Genomic DNA, 18,731 nt, shown 5'->3' with positions numbered 1-18,731 from the left:
TGTATACTGGAAGCAGGTGCCGAACGACAGGGATGACAGCTTACTCCTCCCCACTCGTCATGGCTGATGGGTCATTTGGAAATGGACCCAAACTGCACAACTTTCCAGTGGCCTGATACTGCTGTCAGTCACTGATATCAGTAATATCGGGCCCGTGGAAAGCCGTTTGGATTAGAAGGCGGGCTTTCCACTGGCCCAATACCACTGATATCAGTGACTGACAGCAGTATCAGGCCACTGGAAAGTTGTGCAGTTTGGGTCCATTTCCAAATGACCCATCAGCCATGACGAGTGGGGAGGAGTAGGCTGACAGAAGAAGAAGAGAGTTTCCTGTTGATCGGCATCTGCTTCTGGTATACAGGCACCTTGAGGACACAGGTAATTGTATAAAATTAACTGTTTATAACATCATGTGGTGGGAGGGAATAATGCTGCATTAACGACTTGATGACCCAGCCTTTACCCCCCCTTAAGGACCATCGCTGTTTTTTTCGCTGATCTGTGCTGGGTGGGCTCTACAGCCCCCAGCACAGATCAAACACCAGGCAGAGCGACCAGATCGCCCCCCTTTTTTCCCCCACTAGGGGGATGATGTGCTGGGGGGGTCTGATCGCTCCTGCCTGTGTGTGGCTGGTGGGGGGGGGCACCTCAAAGCCCCCTCCGCCGCAGGATTCCCCCTCTCCCTCTCCTCCCTCCCTTCCCCGGAGATCGGAGGCTGCACAGGAACGAATCTGTCCTGTGCAGCCTCTAACAGGCTCCTGCCTGTCATGTGACAGCGATCCCCGGCCGCTGATTGGCCGGGGATCGCTGATCTGGTACAACGCTGCTACTGTTAGCAGCGTTGTACAAATGTAAACAAAGCGGATTATTTCCGCTTGTGTTTACATTTAGCCTGCGAGCCGCGATCGGCGGCCCGCAGGCTATTCACGGAGCCCCCCGCCGTGAATTGACAGGAAGCAGCCGCTCGCGCGAGCGGCTGCTTCCTGATTAATTAGCCTGCAGCCGGCGACGCAGATCTGCGTTGCTGGTCCTGCAGCTGCCACTTTGCCGACGCGCATTATGAGTGCGCGGTCGGCAAGTGGTTAATACTTTTGTACTTGGCATTTGGTACAAGAGTTTTCTGTTATCAGCTTCATCTCCTTTTTACAGCACACCTGAAGTGAGAAGTCTATATTTATTGCCTGGCTGTCCTGCTGATACTCTGCCACTAATACATTTAGTCATAGACCCATAGCAAACATGCAGGTCAGATGTTTCTGACTGAAGTCTGACTAAGATTAGTTGCATGCTTGTTTCAGGTCTGTGATTCAGGAAGGAAATAAATATGGCAGCCTCCAAATCCCTCTCAGTTCAGATGTCCTTTAAGTCCTTTTATCTTTAAGGTGGATCTTGTTTTTCCAGCACATCCTAAAGATGCTCAGTCAAATTGGATCTGAAGAATTCCATTTGACTGTATTTCAGTCTGTGCATTAGCGCAGAGTATTTCTAAATTACGCAGTTGTGGAGGGGGATGGACCTTTACTCCTATGATATTCCTAAACTTCAAGGCTCATTTTGAACTGCATGCTTTAATCATATATCTTGAACAATCTATGGACAAAGCCTTGAACACGCAGCAGATTGTTCCCAGCTGAAAAAGCCCATAGGGTCAGTCCACAGGATCTGCCACTGCCAAAAATCTAGCATGTGTATTGTGGCCCCTAATCAGTGGTGTAGTTACAGGCCTCTGGGCCTCGATACGGAATTGGAATGTGCCCCCAGAGCCATGTAATTCCGACATAGTTTAGAAACCCCACACCCCTGACAATGAAATCAAGCTCCAATTCCCTTTAATCATGTTGATATCCTGACTTCAGCTATATAATAGCCAAACCTGGGGTGCTAATTATCCACCCCTGCCACCTACTGTACTGGTAGCTTGAGTTCCGCTGTGTATTAGACCTCTCAAAAAGTAGTGGAGGCTGGGAACATCGAAGCAGTGGATATCGCTGCACAGCCCAATTGATAAATGTGCTGCCATAAACCAAAATGTAATCTTGAATCCCTGACACCCAACTTGCCCAGTCGGTGCTACCGTAGCCACAAATTACATTTTGGTTTATGGCAGCACATTTAGCAATTGGGCTGTGCAGCCAAATCCACTGCTTCGATGTGCCCAGCCTCCAATACTTTTGTGGGGGAATTTAAAGGAATACTATCGATTCACATATTTTTTTCAACTGACACAGGAATTGTTTGGCAAGTGCTGCGAAGTACTGGTGTATACATTTTAGTAGCAACTTCTTTGTTTACTGTTAGCAAAATACATTCAAACTTTACTGATGTCAAAACTGACGGCTGACTGAGCCATGAGGAGAGGGGAAATTCCCCTCACACTTGATCAGTTAACTCTATGTGTAGCTCTGTGTGTGACAGAGAAGAGAGCTCCCAACAGCTGCAGATCCTGTGTCCTGTGTTTCTGACTGAAGTGTCTGAAGAGAGCAGAGGAAATGTAACTAATTGTCACAGCTTTTTTTGCATTCAGAGTTTGATATGTTTGATATTTGCTTTCTGTAGTCTGATATGCAACTCTGGCTGTGCATTGAAGCAGACACCCCTTCTGCAATTGATTTGTCCCAATATAGCTAAATCCTACCCTCAATAAATTACAGCTTTTGCCTCTGATATTTAACATGAAAAGTAGGAAAATGTTTACACAGCTACTTAGACATTATTTGCACATTGTCATTTTAGAACACTTGGGTATCGACAGTATTCCTTTAAGCAGCGCTGTAAAAATGCAAACCAATTTATAGTATTTGAGCCCCAGGATCTCCACAAACAACTAGGGCTATCCCACAAAGTTGGATATGTATGGCTGGCAGCCCCTATATCTTATTACTACTTCTACGCTCATACCCTCAACTCACCTCCATTATCTGGCTGCTCATGTGACCTCTGTAGTCTCTGACATGCACGTAGGCTGCTTTGACAAGTAGGTTCTAATGTTGTCTCAGGCACTTTTAGCTTGTGCTGCTGCTCACTCAGGTTTGAATCCAAACATACTTGCCACCATGCATCCTATGGACCTCCTGTCTACAAAATTGTAGACACTCAGCCCTGCTGGTTCTCAAGATATGACATACACACCTATCTCAGGAACCAGCTGAGGCTCTGTAATTTGGCACATAAGTGGCTTGTAGGGCCGCCCTAACCTCCAAATTTGGGGTCAGTAGGAGTCATGGTCATGGAGATCTTTGAGTTCAAAGTGCATCACTAAGGGGAAGCCGGGGGAGTGTCAGGAAGAATGCTGACCAAAGCTGATCACATAATTTACAGTTAGCTGGTTTTCACATGAGATATGAACTTAAAGGGAACCTAAACTGAGAAGGCTATGGATTTTTCCTTTTAAAATAATACCAGTTGCCTGACTCTCCTGCTGATCCTGTGTCTCTACTATTTTCAACCACAGCCCCTGAACAAGCATGCAGATCAGGTGCTCTGACTGAAGTCAGACTGGATTAGCTGCATGCTTGTTTCAGGTCTGTGATTCAGCCACTACTACAGCCAAAGAGATCAGCAGGACTGACAAGCAACTGGTATTGTTTACAAGGAAGAATCCATATCCCTCTCAGTTTAGGTTCCCTTTAACAATTTTGAATTTTGATACTTTTACCAAGAGGCTGAACACAGCACTGGCAAATCAAAAGTTTGTTTTAAACACATTTTTATTTACCGGTTTATTATTTGATCCTTATTTTGCAGCCATGGACCAGTCTATAGCAATCCAGGACACGTTGGACAAAGGAGAGAATTGCACTGTAGTATCCTTTCCATGCTGACTCTACACTCAAGTGCTAGTTCAGTCTGAAAGCTTATTTGAACAGCATTTGTAAATATTAGGTACTCAAGTATTTGATACATGTTAGAATGACAAGGCCTTTATACATTAAACATTTGTAACTAAGATGACTTAGTGCTTGTTTTCACTTGCAAGGCAGGTGGCCAAGCATCAGCACGGCTCTGCGTTGCAGCGTGATTCCCCCAGAGGTTCTTGTGATCCCATTCATTTGTAATGAATATGGTATCACAGGCTAACACACTGAAATGCATGCAACCATGCATTGTGATTCAGTGGTGAATTGCAGGGCATGTAAAAAATAATCAGACAGTGCAGTCTATGCACTTCTGATGTCCCTGCGCCTTGTGCTGGGTTTTCAAAGCACGGCTAAAATTGTACAGATGGAAATGAGCCCAGAGGCTGCTTTTTTACTTGCTGCGATCTGCTCCACAAATCAGATTGCAGTTGTTTTACCGATTGCTACAGCACCCCAATTTACATGTAAATAGGAGTGCTAATTTTCCATTAGTGTGTTTTGATTTTTTTAAAAATCACAATAGTCTGCCTTCAGGATTTTTGGTGCGCTCACACTCCATTCCCCATGATTCAAGCGCAACCGTGGTAAAATGTATGTTGCGCAATCACATTGCAGCTCCATTTTGCATGCGATTGCGCTTCGTAGTTGAAAAGCAGCCTTATTCATTTGTCTTTCTGAAAATGTGTCACTGATTTAGAAACATGTTAGCTATTTAAAAAAAAGAAGCTGATTAAGGGGAGAGATCAAATGACAACTTGTGATTAGACACAGATGAGGGGGAATTAGACAGGCTAAACTCTCTAAATACATACAGGGTATATTTATCAATGTTTTCCTTCTGTCTTGTGCAAGAGTTCTATAAAAAATGCAATTAAAGTCACAATGAAGCAAAAAAAAAACAAAAAAACAGATTACTATGGAGAGGGAAGTCTCTGGATCCTATAAAGCCTTCCCTGTCCTCTCTAGGTCCCTTCATTCCATCGCTGTCACCCTCGTTGCAGGTATTCCAACAACTGGTGGAATACACCGTCAGGGACCCTCAGGGAGCACTTCCAAGGCTGGGTGGCTCTGTACTGCACAAGTCCGCAGACAGGTATGCCAGGTCTTTTTGCATGTGGATTTCCTGATATAAGAAAACATGAGAAACTATAACCATGCCTCCCTCCAATACTTCAACCTCTCCACTGGAGCAGAAGCTGTCTAGCAGATGTGGGTGGACAGAGATGCAGATATGAGTTACCCTCACCCGCCTTTCTGACTTCAAGTCAACCTCCTGTCGTTAGGTGGATGGGTGGGGGTGTAGCTCACAGGGCATTACTCAGCCCTTTTCCCAGCTACAAAACTAAAAGGTAACCTTTGCTCCAATGTAGAGGTTCAAGTATGGTCAGGTGGGTGGCATGGCTAAGGTCAGTTCAGGTCGCTCTTCAGTACAAAGATGGACACATCTAGAAAGACCTAGTGCAGGTATTTATAGCTAGCCCTTAGTAACCACTGTCAAGTTTGACACAAGTTCACTTTTAAGTCCCACCACCATCTTCACAAACCCAGCGCCCATTTAAAGCCTACCTGTTATCAGACGGGGAAAAAAAGTGGATGGTCCAGAGGCTTCCCCAGTCTTCCTACACCCCTCACTGGGACCCTCTAAACATTCTTCCACATCAATGTGTATGAGCGCAGCAACACTGTACAGACGCACTGCCACACACAGACGACTCGCACCTGTGCAGTAGCTCAGAGTTGGCTATTTACTCTGTGCACAAGCAGCTCTTTGCTACTGCTCAGACGCAAACCTACTGCTCCCACACAGTGCAACTGCACTCGTACAGAGAGCGGAGCGCGACAGTGAAGATGAAGAGGGTCCTGGCAGAGGAGGGGTCATGGGAGATCTTAGATTTAGCTAAAATCTAACTTTTTGTAAATCCCAAAAATTAGCAATGTTTTTCTAAAATAGCATACCAAAGAATACAGGGTACAGTAGCTTTATCAAAACAGAAGAAATTTGCAGGTTAGTGCTTGAACGTGTGCAAGAAGGCAAAACTACTTTGCAGTGTTTTTTTTTCTTTTTTTTTAGCCTACTATAAAATAATCCTGGTGGTTCTGGACCTCCATAACATATCGGATTGCTCTGCAATTCCAAAACGGACAGTTCCAATAGTTCTTGTTCTTATGTTCAAAATCAATATATGTATTTCATAGACATCTGGTTTATATATCTGACTTGGCAACCAAAAGTAAATGTGTAGTAATAATAATCTACATTTTATTCCTTAATCAACATTTCCAGGCAGTGCAGGCAGTCTTAGTTACTCCTCACGCTAATGAAGGCCGACTGGTGGGACTGATAGAATGCAAGGATTCTGCTGCGTAAGCACGACAACCCTTTTTATTTATTTACTGCAATTAGTTCTCACAGTTATTACTGCATTCATGCTAACAAGCTAAAAGGCTGAGGGTAAGGACATGCGACTGCAGACAAGGTTGCATTTCAGGTTTTCTATTAAGAAAGAATTAAAGACACTCTTAAGGGGTACCCGAACTGACATGTGAGATTATGAAATGCGTATGTTTAGTGCCATTCCGGTATAGAACTAGGCTGTGTTCCTTTTTCTCACTGTAAAGGTTAAGATTTCAAGTATGCAAATGACAGTTTTTCACTAGTCAGACCTGATCAGACTATGGCGTAACTCTTACTAATTACAAACCGTAAAACTTGTCTGGCAGGGAACAAGTTTCGAGTGCATTAAATATATAAAATGTCCATAGTTCATCACTAAAAGACTAACTCATTCAACTGAGACGTTAAAAACATTAAATCTACTTTTAAGTTTTTTAGACACAAAATAAAACTGTGGTATTCTGAAATAAAGTAATATCTGTCTATTGCCCTGATGCACTAAGGTTCGGTAAAGTCTCTATGCGCAGAGGACACACTGCAATTTTAGCGTTACTAGAGCAGGGGGAGCTGTTATCTCATTAGTGCTATGGTAACACGTATGGTAACACGTAGGGTAACACGCATTGCCACATTAATTCACACTCCGCTATTGGGTTGACGGCTAGGGTTTCCCCTGTGCTAGTAAGAGTAAAATTGCTGTATGCTTCTTGCGCAGGGTAACTTTACCCAGCTGTAGTGCATCAGGCACCATATGATGAAGATTAATGCCAAACTTTGATTTGATTTGTGCAACTAATGACTCCTGTAGTAGCCTGGGATTTCTGTGTCATCTGCACTCCAAACAGAGCACTGTTGCCAGGGTTATCAAAAACATCAATGCAGTGCTGATCTGTGTTTATTGTAATTTATCACAACATTGAGTTCTTATTTATTTCAAAATATTGGAATGTTAAATCTTAGAAAACACATTGGGGATGATTCACAAAGCTTTTCTGTTGAACTATTTCACCTTACTTAAAGGACAACCAATGTGACATGTGACATGATGAGACATGTGAATTTACAGTGCCAAGCACACAAATCCTCTTTTTTTTCTTTCTATGCCTGAAAAAGTTAAAAATCAGGTATGCAAGTGCAGTGCAGTTTCTAGGCTAAAATGCACCCAGGGCGAGGGTGTAAAAATTGCCCCCCCCCCCCCCCCCGAAGCAAGGTATGGGTGCCCGCAGTGTAGGTTAGCCAGGTCTAGTTGCACTCAGTATAAATTCCCCCAGAATAGGTACCCCAGTATAGGTAGCCAGCTATAGGTCCCCCCAGTATAGATGGCCAGGCATAGGTGAGCCAGTATAGTTGCCTCCGGTATAGGTTAGCCAGTTAGGTGCCTCCAGTATAGGTAGCCAGTATAGTTGCCCACAGTATAGGTTAGATAGGCAGGCGTCCCCGGTATAAGTTAGATAGTTAGGTGCCCCCAGTACAGGTTAGCTAGGTGGGTGCCTCTAATATAGGTAGCCAGAATAGTTGCCCCCAGCATAGGTTAGATAGGTAGATGCCCCCAGTATAGGATAGTTAGGTAGGTGCCTCCAATATAGGTAGCCAGTATAGTTGTCACCTGTATAGACTAGCTAGGTAGGTAGGTGCCCCCAATACAGGTTAGATAAATTAATTCTCCCACTATAGGTTAGATAGGAAGGTGCCCCCCAGTATAGGTTAGGAAGGTGCCCCCCAGTATAGGTTAGATAGGTAGCTGCCCCCCAGTATAGGTTAGATAGGTAGGTGCCCCCCAGTATAGGTTAGATAGGTAGCTGCCCCCCAGTATAGGACAGATAGCTGCCCCCCAGGTTAGATAGGTAGCTGCCCCCAGTATAGGTTAGGTAGGTGCCCCCAGTATAGGTTAGATAGGTAGCTGCCCCCAGTATAGGTTAGATAGGTAGCTGCCCCCCAGTATAGGTTAGATAGGTAGGTGCCCCCCAGTATAGGCTAGATAGGTAGGTGCCCCCCAGTATAGGTTAGATAGGTAGGTGCCCCCCAGTATAGGTTAGATTAGGTAGCTGCCCCCTCAGTATAGGTTAGATTAGGTAGCTGCCACCCAGTATAGGTTAGATTAGGTAGGTGCCCCCCAGTATAGGTTAGATTAGGTAGGTGCCCTCCAGTATAGGTTAGATTAGGTAGGTGCCCCCCAGGATAGGTTAGATAGGTAGGTGCCCCCAGTATAGGTTAGATTAGGTAGGTGCCCCCAGTATAGGTTAGATTAGGTAGGTGCCCCCCAGTATAGGTTAGATTAGGTTGGTCCCCCCCAGGATAGGTTAGATAGGTAGCTGCCCCAGTATAGGTTAGATTAGGTAGGTGCCCCCAGTATAGGTTAGATTAGGTAGGTGCCCCCAGTATAGGTTAGATTAGGTAGGTGCCCCCCAGTATAGGTTAGATTAGGTAGGTGCCCCCCAGGATAGGTTAGATAGGTAGCTGCCCCAGTATAGGTTAGGTAGGTGCCCCCCATGATGGAGGGGGAGTGCCGCAGCCGCGGGGAGGGCAGCCCGACCTCTCCCTCCCTTCCTCTCCCCGGGCCGCCCTCCGTGCGATCCCCCCTCGGAGTGCAGAGTAATAGCAGGGAAGCGCTATGCAAAACTACTCACCTCGCTGGCTCCAAGCGCTGCTCTCTCGCCGCCAGTCTCCTCTCTGCCTACACGCTGATACACACACACGCTGCTAAACAGGAAGCAGCGTGTGTGTGTATCAGCGTGTAGGCAGAGAGGAGACTGGCGGCGAGAGAGCAGCGCTTGGAGCCAGCGAGGTGAGTAGTTTTGCATAGCGCTTCCCTGCTATTACTCTGCACTCCGTCCTAGGGGGGATCGCACGGAGGGCGGCCCGGGGAGAGGAAGGGAGGGAGAGGTCGGGCTGCCCTCCCCGCGGCTGTGGCTCCCCCTCCATCACAGCGCCCCCCTCCCAGCAGCGCCCCGGGCGGCGGCACACCCCGCATGGCCGTAGAAACGGCCATGTGCAAGTGACAGTTTCTGTCCTTGTCGGGACTGGGTTGGCCTATAGCATAACATTCACTAATGAGTAATTACAGCCATGAAACACTTTCCTGTCAGTAAATGGCTTCAGCAGAGAAAAGATAAAAAGGTCAATAGTTCATAGTTTTTAGCTCTGGCATACTTACGAAGCAAGGTATGGGTGCCCGCAGTGTAGGTTAGCCAGGTCTAGTTGCACTCAGTATAAATTCCCCCAGAATAGGTACCCCAGTATAGGTAGCCAGCTATAGGTCCCCCCAGTATAGATGGCCAGGCATAGGTGAGCCAGTATAGTTGCCTCCGGTATAGGTTAGCCAGTTAGGTGCCTCCAGTATAGGTAGCCAGTATAGTTGCCCACAGTATAGGTTAGATAGGCAGGCGTCCCCGGTATAAGTTAGATAGTTAGGTGCCCCCAGTACAGGTTAGCTAGGTGGGTGCCTCTAATATAGGTAGCCAGAATAGTTGCCCCCAGCATAGGTTAGATAGGTAGATGCCCCCAGTATAGGATAGTTAGGTAGGTGCCTCCAATATAGGTAGCCAGTATAGTTGTCACCTGTATAGACTAGCTAGGTAGGTAAGTGCCCCCAATACAGGTTAGATAAATTAATTCTCCCACTATAGGTTAGATAGGAAGGTGCCCCCCAGTATAGGTTAGGAAGGTGCCCCCCAGTATAGGTTAGATAGGTAGCTGCCCCCCAGTATAGGACAGATAGCTGCCCCCCAGGTTAGATAGGTAGCTGCCCCCCAGTATAGGTTAGGTAGGTGCCCCCAGTATAGGTTAGATAGGTAGGTGCCCCCCAGTATAGGCTAGATAGGTAGGTGCCCCCCAGTATAGGTTAGATAGGTAGGTGCCCCCCAGTATAGGTTAGATTAGGTAGCTGCCACCCAGTATAGGTTAGATTAGGTAGGTGCCCCCCAGTATAGGTTAGATTAGGTAGGTGCCCCCCAGTATAGGTTAGATTAGGTAGGTGCCCCCCAGGATAGGTTAGATAGGTAGGTGCCCCCAGTATAGGTTAGATTAGGTAGGTGCCCCCCAGTATAGGTTAGATTAGGTAGGTGCCCCCCAGGATAGGTTAGATAGGTAGCTGCCCCAGGATAGGTTAGATTAGGTAGGTGCCCCCAGTATAGGTTAGATTAGGTAGGTGCCCCCAGTATAGGTTAGATTAGGAAGGTGCCCCCCAGTATAGGTTAGATTAGGTAGGTGCCCCCCAGGATAGGTTAGATAGGTAGCTGCCCCAGTATAGGTTAGGTAGGTGCCCCCCATGATGGAGGGGGAGTGCCGCAGCCGCGGGGAGGGCAGCCCGACCTCTCCCTCCCTTCCTCTCCTCGGAGTGCAGAGTAATAGCAGGGAAGCGCTATGCAAAACTACTCACCTCGCTGGCTCCAAGCGCTGCTCTCTCGCCGCCAGTCTCCTCTCTGCCTACACGCTGATACACACACACGCTGCTAAACAGGAAGCAGCGTGTGTGTGTATCAGCGTGTAGGCAGAGAGGAGACTGGCGGCGAGAGAGCAGCGCTTGGAGCCAGCGAGGTGAGTAGTTTTGCATAGCGCTTCCCTGCTATTACTCTGCACTCCGTCCAAAGGGGGGAACTCACGGAGGGCGGCCCGGGGAGAGGAAGGGAGGGAGAGGTCGGGCTGCCCTCCCCGCGGCTGTGGCTCCCCCTCCATCACAGCGCCCCCCTCCCAGCAGCGCCCCGGGCGGCGGCACACCCCGCACGGCCGTAGAAACGGCCATGTGCAAGTGACAGTTTCTGTCCTTGTCGGGACTGGGTTGGCCTATAGCATAACATTCACTAATGAGTAATTACAGCCATGAAACACTTTCCTGTCAGTAAATGGCTTCAGCAGAGAAAAGATAAAAAGGTCAATAGTTCATAGTTTTTAGCTCTGGCATACTTAAAGGAAGGTGTTATTGAGAGACAATGAAACAGTAAAAACTTGAAAAATAGATTTAAGTATAAAATAAAACAGTGAGATATCTAAAAAAAAGTAATTTTTAGGAGAAGGAGGATAGATGTTTATCTCATCAGTTTATTTTCACCTCGGATGTCCTTTAACTCACATTTTATCTCTCCTTAAATGAATTACAGTAACCCATGATTCATCTCTCCTTAAAGTGAACCTTAACTGAAAAATAAAAGTGTTTCACTTACCTGGGACTTCTACCAGCCCCCTGCAGCGGCCCTGTGCCGTCCTGGAACGAAGGTCCAGTCCCCGTGGTGGTTAAGGTTTGTTTTTGGCAACTGGCCAGTCGCCAGTCCATAGCACCTGCGTGGCCCTGGATGTGTGCGTCCTCACTCGTGCTCTTGTCGCCATTTCTTGTACTGCACTTGCACAGGATGGCGAAGGCAACATGGGGGTGAGCGAGGTTGTGTGTGCCCAGGGCCGCGCAGGTACAGTCAGACACTGAAAACAAAACTTAGCCGAGGTGGTGGACCAGAGTATTGTTCCAGGACAGCGATGGCACAGGGCGGCTACAGGAGGCTGGTAGAAGCCCCAGGTAAATAAAAAGCTTTTTTTATCTTTCAGTTAAGGTTCACTTTAACCTCCTTGACGGTATGACCGCCGGAGGGCGCCGCTCAGGCCCCGCTGAGCCGATTTTCGCACCCCCCCGAAACCCCTGCGTATGCTGATCAAGCAGTGCCAGGCAGAGCTGAGGGTTGGATCGGGACTCGGTCTGACGTCAGACGTTGATGATGTCATCGCGATCGTCGTCATGGCGATGGGGAAGCCCTAAAGGAAATCCCGTTCAGAACGGGATTTCCTTACGAGGGTATGCACCGGCAGGGATCGTAAGGTACTGGCGGACGCCGCAGGGAATGGGGGCATCATGTAGCTAGCCTAGCTAGCCTAGATTTAAAAAAAAAATAGAAAAAATAGTGCTGCGCATCCACCCTGGCGCAAACAATAGAACGTCAGGGTGGTTAACTCATGATTCATCTCTCCTTATTTAATTTAACTCATGAGTTATCTCTCCTTATTTGACTTACCTTATTATTTTTTAATTATATAGCGCCAACATGTTCAGCAGCGCTGTACAGAGTATATTGTCTTGCCACTGTCCCTCAGAGGGGCTCACAATCTAATCCCTATCATAGTCATATATCTATGTATGGATCGTAGGCCAATTTAGGGGGGAAGCCAATGAACTTATTTGTATGTTTTTGGGATGTGGGAGGAAACAGGAGTGCCAAGAGGAAACCCACGCAGGCACGCAGAAATTGTTAGAACATCCAAACTCTGTGCAGATAATTCCTTGGCTGGGATTCGAACCAGGCAAAGAGAGCTAACCACTGAGCCCTATGAACTTATGAATCGCATAGACCTATGAATTATCTCTCCTCATCTGCTTACCTCATGAATTATCTCTCCTTATTTTGATTATCTCATGCCTTAACTCTCCTTACAGTCAAGGTGAAAAAGTAAGCTTTGTGAAACAACCCAAATTTCCCCAAATGCATTTTCTAATTAGTGGCAGGTTTTGCACATCTGCTTTTTTTGACTATTGATCTTCTCTGGCCCTTCTGTAGAATCTTCTTATACAAACACAGAAGAATGGCTATAAGTGCAGAAGATGTGTCACTGGATATGGTTATCCCATTAGTAGAAGGAATCACAGTTAATGAAGGTAAATCTGGTGCAGTAAGTTACTACATTACAAATGTGTTCAGTTGTTCAGGACAAACAGTATCATGGTGAGCTATGTGATAAGCAGGATAGATTCTTGTTTAACATGCCTGAGATTCCTGTGTCAAAACACTAATCCGTTACATAGGTATAGGTCTGTCATGACAAGCAATTAGCTTCACGCTAGACAGAGCTGGGCCAAAGCTGGTTATTCCAATTAAGTGATGTGAGGTGGAGACGCGATGTGGGTAATGATGCTGTCATTTAATCATTAAAGTGAATGGGAACTGCATTTAAAAAAAATGAAGAAAATACTTACCTAAGGAGAGGGAAGGCTCTGGGTCGTATAGAGCCGTCCGTCTCCTCTCTCGGTGCTCTCTATCCAGTGCTGGCTCCCCCTCCCCCCCCCCTCCGTTTCAATCCCCTGTCAAAAGGGTATTTGGAAGTCTTCGGGAGCCGTGTCCTCCTGAAGACGTGCGGCTCCATACTGCACAGGCGTGAGCGTGCAAGAGAGCGTGCTTGCGCAGGCGCAGTACAGGGTCGCCCTTCTTCAGGAGCACTTGGGCTCCCTGAAGACTTCTGAAGCCTCCTTCGGCCGGATAAAGCAGTATTTTACTAATTTAGTCAAATAATGCTACCGGGTGAGCCAGCACTGAAACGAGGGGACCAGGAGAGGAGCGGAACAGCTCTATAGGACCCAGAGCCTTCCCTCTCCTTGGGTATCTGTCTCATTTTTTTAAATGCGGTTCCCATTCACTTTAAGGTGTTATTTTAATATGTTCATCAGTTCCAATCCTCACAAGCCACAAGGTGCCTATTAATGGTCAAATTGTAGTGAATGATCATATTTTCTATCAGATAACTGGTTTAGATATGATCGCAAGTAGGATTTTTTAGTGCTGTGGATTTATGAAATACAATCTTTTCTTTCAGTCAGAATGTTTTTATCGAAAATAAGATAAAATGACATGCTTAATTGTAACAGAAAATTTGGGCACCTGCTAGTGGCGAACGTTTGGGCACCTCCTTAGGAGCACATTCAAATATTGGCAGTGATGGGAAATTTGGGTCCCCTCAATGTAAAATACGGCTACAAATAGAAGGTACTTGTCCTGTGAGCGCCCAAATTTCCCATCAGACACACTACTTGAATGTTCGTCTATGGTGGCATGTGAACATTTGCAGGGGCTTTTAGTATTTTGGGTTATTTTTGACAGATTGGTAGGAGGGAATGGTGGTTAACTTCCATAGCGTTCTGGACAAGCTGTGCTCGTCCAGAGACGCTAGAGGGCACCGCTCAGGCCCCGCTGGGCCGATTTTGATAATTTTTTTTTCAAACATGCAGCTAGCACTTTGCTAGCTGCGTGTTTGCCCCAATCGCCGCCGCTCGCCGCTGATCTGCCGCTACCCGATGCGAAAGAGGGCCCCCCGCACAGCCTGGCCAATCGCCGCCAGGCTGCACTTTGGGGGGGATTGGGAGTCCCAGTGACGTCACGACGTCGATGACGTCACTCCATTTGTCGCCATGGCGACGGGGGGAGCCCTAAAGTTAATCCCGTTCAGAATGGGATTTCCTTATGGGCGTGATCGCCGGCGGCGATCAGAAGGGTGGGAGGGAGAGAGGAGGAAGGGGAGAATCATGTAGCTAGCGCTAGGCTAGCTACATGAAAGGAAAAAAAAATCGGGCGAAGAAAACCCTCCGCATGGCAACGGGAATTGAAACGCCCAGCAGGTTAAAGGACAACTTTTAGCTATAGCCCCTGAACAAGCATGCAGCAGATCAGGTGTTTCTGACATTATTGTCAGATATGACAAGATTATCTGCATGCTTGCTTCTGGTGTGGTTCCTGCTTGTTTCTGGTGTGGTTCAGACATTACTGCAGCCAAATAGACCATCAGGGCTGCCAGGCAACCGGTATTGTTTAAAGGAAATAAATATGGCAGCCCCTATAATCTTCTAACTTCAGTTGTCCTCTAGGGTTAACCATGGGTGGTGGGTGGTTAAGGTTAGCCATGGAGGGTGGATGGCTAAGGTTATACATGCATACATCAGATGCATAAAAATGCTGCATTAATATGTCCGAATATGATGGTAAACTCTTGTTAAATGCATAAAAGTTGTAATCATGGCTGGGCTTCAGGGTTAACAGCCTCTTCTGTATTCCTGTATTCTGTATATATCAGAGGTCATTACATAAAGGCAAGCAAAATCAGGCCATAGTCATGAGCTCCTGACACAGTGTTTTGGGCCAGCTTAGGGCTCCTGTGTATATCTGTTAGTGCCTGAAAGGTGTTAGTCATGTAGACATTGTTGAAATTGTATATGTATGTGTTAGTACTGGCACTTTAGTTCACTGAAGGACACTCTAAAAATAATAACTGGCATTTTCCCCAGAAAGCAGTTGTCAATGTGATGGAGCCTTTCACGTTCTATGAAAGAAAAATAGCACCAGACATCAAGCACTGCTGTTCTAGCTTACTGTGGTCAGAACGGTGACTGGTAAAAGTTACCTTTTTTGTGTGCTGTGACATTAAGCTTCCTGTATACTTGTAGTATTACTACCAGGGCCAGATTTACCGTAAGGCACTGTAGGCACGTGCCTGCAGGCACCTGATGGTGGAAAGGCAGCTCACTCCCCTCCCCTCCCTGCCTCCCTCCTTCCTTATGCAGAGTCCTTATGAGAGTGTAAATGAGAGGTTACTCCTCCTGCTCTCGGCATTCCACTGACGAGATCTCCCTTCAGTCAAGGGCACCTCTAACTACTTAAAGGACTACTATAGGGGGAAAAAGAATTGAACTTACCCGGGACTTCTAATGGTCCCCTGCAGACGTCCTTTGTCCGCACAGCCACTCACCAATGCTCCGGTCCCCACCTCCGCTTCACTTCTGGAATGTGCGACTTTAAAGTCGGAAAACCACTGCGCCTGCGCGGCCATTTCCTCGCTGATGTCACCAGGAGCATACTGTGCAGGCGCAGACTGTACTGGGCCTAAGCAATACACTCCTGGTGACGTCAGCGGTAGCAAGGGTGAGGTAGCAAGGGCATTAAAAACAACTAGGTTGCAAAATTAGTTGAATTAAGGGAACATTCGCTTCCAAAATTGGATTACATGCAATAGCATCCTGTATTAAACCTATACACCAGCAATGAGGTTTTTCCCATTATAGTAAGGGTCCCTACACTACCTATACCAGACAGCACGCAAGCAAACATTTCATGCCCATAAAATAGGATTCCCACTGAGGCACTGTCAGGTTTAACCATTCTAGGGAACACACGCATGCACATAAATCAGTCTGAGATTGCCCGGCAGAAACAAACTGCACTATTTACACCTTCTGATAGATGGGCTGTTCTGGCACAGGGGACAGGAGAGCTATAGCCTTCAGCCAGACCACAGTAGCTGTTAACACATACATACAAAAAAGGAGGGGCTATGCTCAACCTGGTTAGGGACCATGATTTTAAATGTGCGCCAGCCCCTTTACCTTCCTTGCCGAGCACTGATCGGTAACATGTGTTCCCAAAGTTGATCAAAGTGCCTGTGTAATGAAAAATCACGGGCATCAGCGAGATTCCTGTGGCCTTGCTCAAAATGAAAATAAACACACACATGCACTCACTTCCTGTGTGTTCACAGTACACAGAATAAAGTATGGGGCATTTAGTGGGAAAAAGGTAAAAATACACTTCTTAATCCTTTGTACCCCCTCCCCCATAGTTACCAAAATAAAACACTTGTAAACACACACACACACACACACACACACACACACACACACACACACACACACACACACACACACACAAAATAAAAAAGCAACAAAGTGACAGTAAAAAGAAAAAAAAATTGTTACCTTACGCACTCAGAATTTTTAATATGTATGTCATGAGGGTATATTACTGTTATTTTTTTTAAATAAGGGCTTGTAATTAGTCATATAGTATACAAAAAAAACACAAAACGGAAGAAAAAACACCTTTAGTTCCAAATAAAATACATTGTACTAGGGACATAACTAAAAATGTTGTAATCATGGGTACAATCAGGCAAATAAAATGTGTGGGTGTTATCCTACAGCAGCACTTTTTATTTTCAAACTATAATGGCTGAAAACTGAGAAATAATGACTTTTTCATTTTTTTATTCCCTTTAAAATGCTTAGGAAATAAATAATTTTTAACAAATGTTTGACACAGGACTCTTAAAGAGAAACTCCGACCAAGAATTGAACTTTATCCCAATCAGTAGCTGATACCCCCTTTTACATGAGAAATCTATTCCTTTTAACAAACAGACCATCAGCTGTATGGCTGATATTGTGGTGAAACCACTCCCACAAAGAAATTCTAAGTACGTACTCTTTGCAGTTTCCTGTCTGTGAACCTTGCTGCATTGTGGGAAATAGCTGTTTACAGCTGTTTCCAACTGCCAAAAAAGCATGCAGCAGCTACATAACCTGCCAGCAGTAAAAATGGCACCATGTAATAAATGTCAGAATGTAAATCAGGGATTTAAAAGATTTTACAATGGGCAAACACTGACTAAATCATGTATACATAATTATTGTAAAAATGAAGCACTTTTTTATTACATTATTTTCACTGGAGTTCCTCTTTAAGTCTAGTCTAATCCTATAAATGTTAATAATGTAAACAGTCTAAATTGCAGTTACTTGCAGCTGTCAGTAGATGGCAGATTTTAGCTGAATAAAACATACATAGGAAGAAGACTTTCTAAGAGGAACTGTACTTAAATAACAATAAAATTGCTTTTGTTTTACAGTATTTATTTATAAATTATTAAGTCAGTGTTTGCCCATTGTAAAATCTTTGCTCACCCTGATTTATATTCTGACGTTTATCACAGGTGGCGACATCTTTACTGCTGGCAAGTGCATAATTTCGAATGTTTGTTTACTTGTTTTCAAAGATAGTAGAAATAATATCCATAATGCTCTGGGAGGAGAATCCCGCATAGCTAAACAGCCTAGGCTGTGACATCACTAGGAGGACAGGGCAGGGCCACATACAGCAATATATAGATATAGAAGTGTTTCTTAAACTAAAGCCTGAATAATTAACATAAAAGTGGGTATCCTAAATGATGCAGTACATTCTACTACATGTTGTTACAGTGCTTCTTTAATATCTGTGATAAATTAGTTTCCTGACTTAGAACTGTTGTCTTTGTTTTGCAGTAGAAACCTGTGACAATTTTCAAGTTATTGGTAAGTAGTATCATGTAATTATTATTTAAAGGGTATCAGAGGTGAGAGACCTATGGAGACTGCCATATTTATTTCATTTTGAACAATACCAGTTGCCTGGCAGTGCTGCTGATCTTTCTGGTCAGTAGGGTGAAACAAGCATGCAGCTAATCTTGTCAGATTTGTCAGACAACTGATCTGTATGCTTGTTCAGGGTCTATGGCGTAAAGTATTAGAGGCAGAGGATCAGCAGGACAGCCAGGCAATCTGCATTATTTAAAAGGAAATTAACATGTAAGCCTCCATATCCGTCTCACCTCGGGTTCCTTTTAATATCTAGTATTTCTGATCAATATCAGACCAAGACCAAATTCCAGGTTTCAATTTCATGGAAATATTTTTTTTCTTACAATGGGCTCTATTCACAAAACTTCTTATAAATGACTTACTACTTATCACCTAATTGATAAAAATAACCTTTCAGCACATTTACAAGCAATATAATCACTCAAAGTAAGTTGTTCCTGATTAACTTAATTTCAATATTACTTTTCTAACCTTAATTATATTATATTTTTCATCTTTGGAAGCTTTAAAATGTAACATAGATTTATTTATTTATTTATTGTATTTA

The 18,731-nt window shown here is 45.2% G+C and overlaps 1 protein-coding gene across 3 annotated transcripts in view; it reads left to right on the top strand.

The window, feature by feature from the left end:
- The window catches only part of INPP5B (inositol polyphosphate-5-phosphatase B), a 187,539-nt gene that overhangs the window by 1,387 nt on the left and 167,421 nt on the right, over nucleotides 1–18,731 (top strand). For 2 of the 3 annotated variants that reach the window (XM_068269027.1, XM_068269025.1), the window contains exons 2-5: nucleotides 3,745–3,803; nucleotides 6,142–6,221; nucleotides 12,789–12,886; nucleotides 18,089–18,118. In XM_068269027.1, the coding sequence (XP_068125128.1) occupies nucleotides 3,747–3,803; nucleotides 6,142–6,221; nucleotides 12,789–12,886; nucleotides 18,089–18,118 (265 nt within the window). In that variant the 5' untranslated portion in view covers nucleotides 3,745–3,746. The remainder of the gene's footprint in view (nucleotides 1–3,744; nucleotides 3,804–6,141; nucleotides 6,222–12,788; nucleotides 12,887–18,088; nucleotides 18,119–18,731) is intronic. The other variant, XM_068269026.1, reaches the window with a different exon arrangement.

Source organism: Hyperolius riggenbachi, chromosome 2 (genome assembly GCF_040937935.1).
Source record: "Hyperolius riggenbachi isolate aHypRig1 chromosome 2, aHypRig1.pri, whole genome shotgun sequence".
Taxonomy (NCBI): Eukaryota; Metazoa; Chordata; class Amphibia; order Anura; family Hyperoliidae; genus Hyperolius; species Hyperolius riggenbachi.
The sequence above is the reverse complement of the archived record's forward strand: the minus strand, read 5'-3'. Positions and strand labels throughout refer to the sequence as shown.